Source organism: Pelecanus crispus, chromosome 9, assembly GCF_030463565.1.
Source record: "Pelecanus crispus isolate bPelCri1 chromosome 9, bPelCri1.pri, whole genome shotgun sequence".
NCBI lineage: Eukaryota > Metazoa > Chordata > Aves > Pelecaniformes > Pelecanidae > Pelecanus > Pelecanus crispus.
Window position 1 is genome coordinate 33,343,972 of NC_134651.1, and position 11,111 is coordinate 33,355,082.

Here is an 11,111-nt window from a genome sequence, read left to right on the forward strand (position 1 = left end):
TGCTTTAATGGTGCCTGTACAGCATTTGAAGTGACTTTGAGACAGGAAGAGGAACACAACACAGACAGAGAAGTTTTGAATGAAAGAGTTCATACAGCTTTAAACAAAATTTACAGGTGTTCATCTGCATAGCTTTTACTCTGCCTCTTCCTCAGCCTCCTCCTCAAACTCCCCCTCCTCCTCAGCTGTAGCATCCTGGTACTGCTGATACTCAGACACCAGGTCGTTCATGTTGCTCTCGGCCTCTGTGAACTCCATCTCGTCCATGCCCTCGCCAGTGTACCAGTGCAGGAAAGCCTTTCGGCGGAACATGGCAGTGAACTGCTCAGAAATGCGTTTGAACAGCTCCTGGATGGCTGTGCTGTTACCAATGAAGGTGGCAGACATTTTCAGGCCACGAGGTGGAATGTCACAGACCGCCGTTTTAACGTTATTAGGAATCCATTCAACAAAATAGCTGCTGTTTTTGTTCTGAACGTTCAGCATTTGCTCATCGACCTCTTTCATTGACATACGGCCTCTAAAAACAGCAGCTACGGTCAGATAGCGGCCATGACGCGGGTCACACGCAGCCATCATATTCTTTGCATCAAACATCTGCTGTGTTAGCTCTGGCACAGTTAAAGCACGGTACTGCTGGCTCCCACGGCTCGTGAGCGGGGCAAAACCAGGCATGAAAAAGTGCAAACGGGGGAAGGGAACCATGTTCACTGCCAGCTTCCGCAGGTCAGCATTAAGCTGGCCTGGGAATCGCAGGCAGGTGGTAACACCGCTCATGGTTGCTGACACTAAATGGTTCAGATCACCGTATGTTGGAGTAGTTAACTTCAGTGTTCTGAAGCATATGTCGTAGAGGGCTTCATTATCAATACAGTATGTTTCATCTGTGTTCTCCACAAGCTGGTGCACCGAGAGCGTGGCATTGTAGGGCTCTACTACAGTATCTGATACTTTAGGGGAAGGTACAACACTGAAAGTATTCATAATTCGGTCTGGGTACTCTTCACGAATTTTGCTGATGAGGAGGGTACCCATGCCAGAGCCTGTACCACCACCGAGGGAGTGAGTAAGCTGAAAGCCCTGGAGACAATCACAGCTTTCTGCCTCCTTTCTTACAACATCTAACACGGAATCGACTAATTCAGCACCTTCCGTATAATGGCCCTTTGCCCAGTTGTTTCCTGCTCCGCTCTGACCTGGAAAAGAGCCATTTTCGTATTAGATTATGGTCACTGCTTCCTGCTTACTAGCAAAGGTTAGGAGCCTCAGCCTACAGAGAAGCCCCAAAAAAGCTTTCATTTTATCAAGCATAGAGCTGTGGTTTCACACATGCACCTTTGAAATGGCTTGGTAGATACACGGAAAACATTCATTATCAATGATACAGCAGCCATTTAATTTCTCCTGATACTATGAAGGAGGTAATGAGAATCAGAAGAGCAACGACCTCTTGCGCCTCCTCGGACCTGCTCTCCCAGCAGCTGCCATGATGCACCATCCGCAGATCCCCGGTATTTCACGCCCGTCATGAAGCGCCAGGATTAACCCCCCTCCCGGAGCCGCGCTTCCCTCAGGAGCATGTGCGGCGGTGAAGCCCGCAGTGCAGCGTCCCTGCCCTGCCCACCCCACCCCGAGCCGGTTACACGACAGGTCCCTCCCCCGCTCCCAGCACACTCACCGAACACGAAGTTGTCTGGCCTGAATATCTGGCCGAAGGGCCCGGAGCGCACCGAATCCATGGTGCCGGGCTCCAGGTCCACCAGCACGGCGCGGGGCACGTACTTGCCACCTGCAAAACAGGGAGAAGCCGTGACTGCGGCGCCGGTGGCGGCCCGGGGAGGGGGCGGGCGGGGCACTGGGCCCTACCTGTGGCCTCATTGTAGTACACGTTAATGCGCTCCAGCTGCAGGTCGCTGTCTCCATGGTAGGTACCGGTTGGGTCGATGCCATGTTCGTCGCTGATCACCTCCCAGAACTGCCGGAGAAAATCGCGTCAGGGGCGGCTGGGCCGGGCGTGACCCCCACCACCACTCCTCCTCCCTCCCATGCCACCGCCCCCTGCCCACCGCCCGGACCTTAGCCCCGATCTGGTTTCCGCACTGCCCGGCCTGCAGGTGCACGATCTCCCTCATGATGGCGGCGGCACAGGTCACTCTCAGCCAACGCCACTCTTCCCCCAACTGACTCTGACTGACTGAGGCAACCGCCAAGCCTTATATAGCAGCGGAATGCGCGCGCAGCCTTCTTTTCCCCGCCCAGGCGGCCATTCACAGCACCCACTGGCTACTCATAACGAGGCTCTACGAATGAGGAAATATGGTTGGTCTGAGTGCTGTCATTCAAATCAGCGGCTCCTATTTGCTCCGCCCGTCTGTCTGTTGATTTTACTGTTAGGCAACCGGGGCCCACGAATGCCCGCCCTACTCCCTCAGAACACTCTCGATTGGCTTAATTGAATGATTGATGTCGAGCATGATTGGCTGTCGGCCTCAGGGATGAGCTAACGTCATTTGATTGGATGAAAACAAAGTGTCCTAGTAACCGTCGCAATGGCTCCGCAGCAGGCCCTGGGCGGTGGCTCGCGCAGCCGCCTATTCCCGAAGCCGTGTGCGCACTTTCCGCAGCGTAGGCGGCAGCTCCTCCTTACTGCGGGAGAGGGGGAGGGTGGTTTTCGGGGAAACCTGGCTGGGCCGTTTCCCCCGCGGGTCCCGAGCACCCCCCTGCCTCTCGCCTCTGCTCCGCCGGGAGGGCCTCCCTCGCCCGTCCCCGCCGCCCACCCCCTTCCCCCGCCGTCACCCCCGTCCCCCGCCCTCCGTTGGCCCCGGGGCGCTGCAGCGGCGCCGTGGGGGCAGGGAACCCGTCTGCGCAGGCGCGGGCTGCTGCGCCTTTCTAGCACTTTCTGGCGCGCAGCCGCCTGAGGCAGTGGGGGCCGGGCGGCCGTTGTTATGGCAACCGCGCTCCGCGGCGGGAAGGGGTTAGGCTAGGGCACGGCCTGCTGCAGCAGCGGGTGGCGGCGGTGGCCTGCCTTCTGCTTCGGGCGGCGGGGAGGCTGCGTGGGCTCTGGGGGTGCTGGTGGCTAGGGAGAGCCGTTTGGCGGCAGCGTTTTTGGGGGAAGGGCCTGTGCTGTGAGGCGAGCGCTTGCGTGATGTGGTATCTGCCTGGGAGGGAGCCTGTGTGAGGTGGCATCCTCTCACAGGCCTCGAGGTGGGCGGCTGGCTCACCAAGTCTTTCCTAGGGTGAGCAGAGCAGCACTAGGTGAGACTTCTGTCCTGGGCTGGATGTTTATGTCGCAGCCCTGTCATGAGGCAGCCAAGCATCCCAAACTAGGTAAATGTCTCCCATGCTTACCTTTTCTCTGCCTCTTATTCTGCCATACAGTTCGCCTTCCACCATCCAACTTTGTTAGCACATTCTTGCATAGATAGTTCATCTATTGGTCACAGCTTCTACTGAGCATACTTTGATTCTTGTTTTAGCAGAGCCTTTTTATGATTGTATGTATTCATTAGGATGCCAGCAAGGTCTACAAGTCCAAGCATCTCTTCTTGTTTCATAATGCAGCTCAAACTTGAAAGAGGCTCCTAATTGGGTTCTCCAAACCTAGCTAGTCTCAAACTGTTGCCTTGATGTGGGAGCAGACTGAGGCAAAAGCAGCAGGTGACCTCAATTCTTTCTACACAAATTGAGCACATTGGGCTGGTGCTCTGTGTCATGCAGGCACTCATATAAGGCAGAGGTACATTATGGCTTGTATACATATCTTGATCTATGCTTGGATAACAACAACCTGCTGTTTCTGTGACTGGGTCAGGTGAGGAGGTGGGCATAAGAGTAACACTGAAGATTTTGGCTGGAGATAGACTAGCCTCTGGTAGTTGACTTAATACAAAGGTTATGGTGATTGGTATTTCTTGCATGTAAATAACGTATTCCCCCAGAGATGCTGGAAGGAGCCCAGGAGCACTGGGAGCAGCCCCAGAGACCCTGGGAAGAGCCCCAGGGCATCTGGAGTGGCCTGAGAGGATCCTGGGCAGCTCCAGGAGGGCCTGGGAGAGACCTTCGTCAGCCCCAGAGGTGCCCAGTCAGGACTAGAAAGACACACATATGGCTCATCCTCCACATTTGAAGCCAGAATGCAGGAGGTTTATGCAGTTTACTTCGAGATAGCTTAGTAATGCAAAGGCATTAGGGTCCGGATTTATCCCACCTAATTATAGACATTGACTTGAATAGCTAACTCTGGGCTGCGTTCACACCAGAGTCAGTGGAAAGGGATGGCTCGGCCCACTACAGCTCTGACTAGTCCTCTGACAACGCCTTTCTGTTCTCTGTAAAGGTGTTTGAGGTGACCAAATAACAAATCTCAGTGTTATTTAGGTATCAAAGGCAGCTGGGATGAATCTAGATCAGACTCGCTCAAGATTTCATACAAGGCTGTAATAATCAGTAAAGAAAGCTTTTCCTCCAGGATGTGATGCCATCTCTTCAGAGTAACATAAAAAATGAATACTGTCTTCTTTCTGATTAAAAAGAGAAAATGTAGAATGTCTTGCCTGTGTTCTGCTGTCTGGGAAAGTACATTCAGCATAAATTCTCATTGAGGCGTACTCAGAACAGTGTTAGCAAGCTTCTGCACTCATGAAGCCCTAGAAAACCATCCCTAAAAAGGAGCAGGGGGAGCCACTGCAGGGCTAGTAGGAGCTTTGCTGGTACAAGTGCTGTTGTATTTAATGCAGATACAGGTTTGGTTTTTTTTTTTTTCAGTCTGGGCCAGAATGCGAAGGACTGCGCATCAGTGACAAAGATCTATTTCCTTACTTTGTTAGAAATCATGAGCCCTTGTAGCTGGTGCTTCTCACAGCTTGTGCTTCAGCCTGCACTGCCTTTAATGTTTGGGAAGCTGTTCTATAATGTGTAGAGTGAGAAATGGTTGCCACCCCCAGCGTTCCCAGTGGCAGCGAAAAAGTGGAAATACTCTGCTCAGTTAAGACTTCCGATATCTGTCTCCAAAACGCTAGCAGGATCGCACGCAGCAGAGCAGGGATAGTACCCTATGGGGTAGCTAAAACTTTGCTCCTGTGATTGAGCCTCCAGAGGTTTCCCTGGGAGATTCAGACACCTGAATATCTATGGGTTAGGAGGCATTTCAAATTATTCATGCATCATTTATTTTTGCTAATTCTATCCCAGTCAGCCAGTACTTCTGTTCTTAGCTACGTGCAGATTCACAGGAAATGACAATTCTATTTAAAATATTTTTGCATTTTAAAAATGAAAGTAAAATGCCAGTATTTCTAAGCTCTCTCTGAGGAGGAACACAGCCAAGCTGACAGGAATCTCTATGGAGAGCTGCCGGAGCTGCCGACCATCTTAGCCCTGCAACTTCTAATGCTGTGGCAGCCCAGCAACCTAATTAACGCGTACGAGAAGGTGAGCTGGCAAGTAACAAGGCAGGTTTCTGCCAGAACCTTGTCTCACATGAAGCGTTCCTTCCAAGGCAAACCTTCTGTACAAAACACTGACAATTGGGCAAATTCTGTGAGAAAAAAATTGCACATTCTGTGGTCCTGCCTGAGCAAACTGCTTAAATGTGTTTTTAGATGTTATTGGTTTAGTGGACAGCCTACACACAGATACTGCTGCAGATTCCCAGGGCAGGGAGCGGGGGGCAGTTGGAAAGCAATTGGGATAGCAGAGAAGAGAAGAGCTTGACCAAGGTGGGGAGGTACGTGGCTCCCACATCATGTTTTCATTGAAGACATCTGTTTTATCTGGTATTTGATTTCTTTGAAAGCTCTCCTCAAACCTGCTGCAAGTGACAGGCAAGGACATTTCACCTCATTTAGGTGCTTCTAAATTTCCCATCTGTAAGTTTGCTGTATCAACTAAAGGATGTAACAGGGACACCAGAAAACATTAGGGACTGCTATTAGCAGGCCAGAGTCCCTGGGTATAATCCAAAGAAAGACATGGTAGTAAAGTTAAAACTAAGTTGGAAATTGCATTTCTGTTCGCTTGAATTGTGTATTAGTTATTTTTTAACTTTTTGTTGTAATTGTGGTTTTTTTTTTAAACTATCTGTACTGCTTTTGGCATGGAAACAGATTTTACTGTGAACACAATTGGTTTGAGCAGAGTGGGGAGACACTTTCTTTCAGTATTGCATTCCCCTTTTACTGAACCAGGGTTCTTTGTGTGCTATGGCATGTATAGAGATGATCCCTGCCCTTGGCAGGCAGGCAGGCAACAGCTCTAATACTTCTCTTGATACTTAACTAGCCAGATAGCAGCCTGTGTCTCTGAAATAGCATCCTAGTCTAAACTGAGCCTAGTACCTGGGGCTGGGATGATGTTGGAGCTGGCAGGAGCCCAAAGAGAAATCACAGAACTAATTCTGTTTATATAGGTGAAAATCTGAAGCCCTGAGTTCAAGAGAGGGATGCTGCAGAACAAATGTGGGTGGAAGCCTGCCTCCAGAACTGAAAAGCTTTTGGTGTTGGGGTCGTTCCAGGTTTATGGTAACACTGAGGTATGACATGAGTATGTGCAGACCATTTGTCATTCTTGTCTTTCTGATTGTTACTTCTAAGGATAAACAATACTTTGTTTTCTAAAAATTATTGCTCCTGGGAGATGGGAATTATTGAAGGTGAGGTGCTGCTTCCAGAGACGGGTGAGTGAGAGGTGCAGTTGTGGGATTCCTGCTTGAGAGAAATAGGAACAGCTGAATGGGATCAAGCCACAGGTCCATCCAGGCCAGTATCTTGTCTCTAATGATCAGCAGCAGTTGCCAAAGAAGAACAGGGCAAATGTATATGGATATGGCAGGTGGTTCATGCAATTCTTTAGCCACAAGCAAATAACTTTTTTGTTTAATAGCCCCAATGGATTATTATGAATTTATCTAATATCCTTTTGCAGCCATGTAAACTTGGCATAAACAACCTCCTGTCATGATGAGGCCCATGGCTTAACCACAAGCTGTGTGGAAGAAGAGCTCCTTCCATTTGGTTTGATGATTTCCACTGAGCTCCTCAGTTCAGAAGGCTGTGAGCCTGTCACTTCAAAGCTTGCACTCAAGAGAGTCTTAAACATTGTCGGTGATTACCATGAAACAGAAGGTAATGCTAGACCTGCTTTTACTTGACGTAAGGTTCAGCATTAACTGGCAGTTACGTCTCCTTCATGTTTAAAACCAGTGAACTTTGAACACTGTTCCCATAAAGTTTCCCTCATTCGATTCCACAGCTCCACTGCTGTACATTGTCCAGTGATAAGCCCTACAGGTATTGCCTTCTTTCACTTGGGAGATCTGTTTCTCCGGAGAATTTCCACCAAGAAGTGGTGACTAATTCGATCATGAGGTGCACATATGGTGACACCCCCTGCTGTGAACAAAAATAAGCTTTCCTTCACAGAAAAGTTGATTTTATCATTCCTCTGTCTCTCTCAAACCTCCTCTTCTTCATTCCCAGTGCAGTCCTCTTCCTATTAGGGATTATTCTTTCTCCCTCTTGTTTCCAAAAAAGCCTTCATCCACACTCTGTGCTAGTGCCCATCTCCCTGCATCTTCCACCACAGCTTCTTAAATCACTGATTAGAGCTGCTTTCACATCCCACACATAGAGAGCTTCCATACTGCAGTGTGTCTTTCATCTGTGTCCACATCAAGGAGTCTCCTTGACAAGTTTCCAGACAAGCCGGCTTGCTAATTGCTTTATGGTGGGACCAGCTACTAGCTGTGCTGGAGATTTCCTGAGGCTTAAGGCACTGTTCTGCCAGCCTCCCTCTTGTGACTAATCCCTGTCATTACATGCTCAAGGGAGCAACAGCTTATGTTCTGTGTTTACCTGACTTTAACAGGGGATCTAAAAGCACCCTACTGCAAGAAGGCTCTGAATATCTCATATTGAGGGCATGCTGGAAACTAGGTCAAAGACACCTCTTCTGCCTGGTCTCCACTGTGTACGAGTACACAGTGATGTTTGCATTTGCAAAACATCAAAACACTTTGACTTGCCTGGGTTTGATGGCATTATGAAAGTTTTTATTAAGAGAGCTGTGGCAAAAATTGGCATTTTACGGATCTCGGTATTCATTTGGGCTTGTTCTTCTGATAGCATTTCCATCTACTTCAGTGTGTTCTGAATTAGCTCTTGAAGTAGGAGTGACAGTCCATGAGGTAGGATATAAACATCATATGGCTTCCTACTTCTCTGGAAGATATTCAGATACATGCTCAGAGGCACGGTATAAGAACAAGATAAAATGTACTGATTGATCTCTAAATCCAGCCATCCTAAAAGGCATTCCTCTCATGTTCTGCTGGATTTGCTCCACCAGTGGTTGTGGATTTCAAGTTATTTCACTATTGTTTATTATAACAGCCCCAAACAACTGAAATGAGTGCAAGTACTACAGTGCCTGTTGCTGTATGTTTTTTCTACATTTGCTGCTCCAGAGGCCTTCCCTTAGCCACTGAACTGGGTATTTTCACAGACAGGACTATCTCAAGGAGAGGAAGAGTAACAATCGCATTACTAATGGGAAGCCATTATGACAAGATTTGCAAAGTCCTTGAAGCATGCATGACCTTCTCATGATTTGCCAAGATAAGCTAGGAAGTCTGTGACAGCAGCTGGTGGAGAGTCCAGCTCTGGGAAATCCCGGAGAACTAGTTCATCCATAAGCATCCTGTGAAATGCCTGTATCTCAAAAAGCAGCACTTATCTACAGCCCTGCCTCAGGTAGAGCCATGTACGGAGCGGGAGGTTAGGACTCAGCTTAGGTCTCTCTCCTACAGCCGCAGGGTCCTGGGTGCATCAGAACGGGAAGAAAGAAACAACTCTGGTCTGTCATGGTGAACTTCATACTGCAGAACTGGACTGCAGACAAGAAATGTTATTTCTCTCAATTTTCATGGGAATTCATTGGTACAATCCTGATGTGATGTACTGTTTGGGAATCCATGGTGCTTTGGAAGTGTGTTGTGGTTTAGCCCCAGCCAGCAACTAAGCACCACGCAGCCGCTCACTCATTCCCCCTGCCCCGATGGGATGGGGGAGAGAATCGGAGGAGTAAGAGTGAGAAACACTCCTGGGTTGAGATAAGAACAGTTTAATAATTGAAATAAAATAAAATGGTAATGATAATAATAACAATATAATAATGATAATAATAATATACAAAGCAAGTGATACACAATGCAATTGCTCACCACCCACCGACCGATACCCAGACAGTTCCTGAGCAGCGATCGCTGCCCCCCGGCCAACTCCTCCCAGTTTATATACTGAGCATGACGTCACATGGTATGGAATAGCTCTTTGGCCAGTTTGGATCAACTGTTCTGGCTGTGCCCCCTCCCAGTTTCTTGTGTACCTGGCAGAGCATGGGAAGCTGAAAAGTCCTTGATTAGCATAAGCAGTACTTAGCAACAACTAAAAACATCAGTGTGTTATCAACATTCTTCTCATACTAAATCCAAGACACAGCACTATGCCTGCTACTAGGAAGAAAATTAACTCTATCCCAGCTGAAACCAGGACAAAGTGGTATAAACTGGAAGAAAGACAGGAGCTAATATACTCCTACAAACATGCTGAAATGAAATTTAGACCACTCTAGCCAGCAGCAGGTCAGCTAGCCTATTGTGTTTCTGGAGTTAGAATAGAGAAAGTGCTTTCTGGTGTCAATTTTTATATCTAATACTTTTGATTTCCTTCTTATTGATACTTGCTGACAGCAGCAGAACTGCAATTATGTGTGAACATACATTATTTGCCAGAAGAGCTCTCACATGGTTTCAGCCTGAGTAAGAAGCAAGGGAGCTATGCACAAACCTAAAGAATTGATGGACAGTTAGAAAATCCTCATTATTAATCATTTCCACAATTACATTGTAACCGAAGGGCTGCAAGCATCTTTGTTTCAAAGTGAGTGAGTTAACCTAGAATCTTCTTTTAAGTAGATTTCTGCTGTCCAGGTAATCTGGGGATTAATTCTGCAAACTAACGTAGTGCTGACATGAAGGAGCTGCTTCTATAGAGAGGAGGGAGAAAGGAATATGTTACTTTTATTAGTTTCCAGTCTTCTCATAGGTTCCCAATTTTGTTATGTTTTGCCTTTTTTTATGGCTAAAAACACACTTCAGGGCTTTAAATATACCAATCTAGCTCATCGTCTAGTAAATACATCTATAAGTGTTTTTTTTTTCTGCCAGATAGAAAGAGAATGATACACACCGCCAATACTGCCCATTCCAAGCCCCGTTCACCTGGTAACCCCCCTGCTGGGGGCTGCAGCTTGGGCTGGGCAGCACAGTCCTTAGGTGAGAACACATGTGCCTGCCCATGCCTGCCCCCACGACCTGCCTGCAGGAGAAGACAGCGGTGGCAGTGTTTGGAAGCAGTGATGGGAAAGGAGCAGTGTATGGGCCACCAGGGGAAGAACTTCAGCCATTGAAATGTCTCACTGTGCCTTTGATGAGAACAGCAGCTTTTAGCTCAAGAGTTTAGGATCTGCTCTAAATCAAGTGGTTGTGGGTTGTCTTTGCATCGCAGAGCAGTGGTTCGATGTCAAATGGTGGCTCATGTCATGGATTTAATGGGGCATGTTAGGCCATCTGTACGTGCCATCACTCAGTACAGCTCAGTGGCATGTGCGAGGCAAAAGTAAAGTATCAGGAGGACGTGCTGAGCTTCTTGCCTAATTGCTTACTTACTATCTGCATGGAAGTCCCAAAACTTCTAAACAAGAGCTTGGGGAAGTTCCAGCCAATGTCCTTTTCTCTTGGACCCTGTGATCTAGTATTCAAAATCAAGAAGGTATAATGACTGAGCAGGCCAGAACACCTGGAGTCCTGGGGTTCCTGGCATCTCAACTGGCTTATTTCCATTTCTGACAGTGGTAGGATTCTTCTTGGGCAGGTTGCAAACCTCAGCCAGGAATCCCGCTGTTCTCCTATGTGCTGACAGGTCACAGAGCCAGCGCTCTGTTTAATGATTGCATTTCCAGATGTGGAAGGAGTGAAGGAATTTCCCCAATATCACTGACTCCCTGATAACCTCTTTTTTGTTTTCTGTGCAGGTTTGCCTGAATCCCTCCTGCCT

At 48.1% G+C, this 11,111-nt stretch overlaps 1 protein-coding gene across 6 annotated transcripts; it reads right to left on the reverse strand.

Annotated features, from left to right (window-relative positions):
- Positions 1–3: 3 nt before the first annotated feature.
- Positions 4–2,169, reverse strand: TUBB4B (tubulin beta 4B class IVb). Of its 6 annotated transcripts, none has more exons than XM_075717211.1 (5): positions 2,076–2,169; positions 1,867–1,975; positions 1,679–1,789; positions 1,105–1,196; positions 4–498 (listed from the first exon to the last, which is right to left on the reverse strand). In XM_075717211.1, the coding sequence occupies exons 1-5, from the start codon at positions 2,130–2,132 to the stop codon at positions 136–138; spliced, it is 732 nt and encodes a 243-aa protein (XP_075573326.1). In that variant the 5' UTR covers positions 2,133–2,169; the 3' UTR covers positions 4–135. The 6 variants fall into 6 exon arrangements, with proteins under 6 accessions (XP_075573326.1, XP_075573325.1, XP_075573322.1 ...); XM_075717210.1 differs by having other exon boundaries at positions 4–743; positions 1,089–1,196; XM_075717207.1 differs by having other exon boundaries at positions 4–950; positions 1,050–1,196.
- Positions 2,170–11,111: the final 8,942 nt, after the last annotated feature.

Bases quoted from the DNA above. Each gene is read 5' to 3' on its own strand.
- TUBB4B (XM_075717206.1), bottom strand. From the start codon at position 2,132: ATGAGGGAGATCGTGCACCTGCAGGCCGGGCAGTGCGGAAACCAGATC. The intron at 1,790-1,866 runs GTAGGGCCCAGT...CCTGTTTTGCAG, and splicing joins GTACTACAATGAGGCCACAG to GTGGCAAGTACGTGCCCCGC. The intron at 1,197-1,678 runs GTGAGTGTGCTG...GCTCTTTTCCAG, and splicing joins GCCAGACAACTTCGTGTTCG to GTCAGAGCGGAGCAGGAAAC.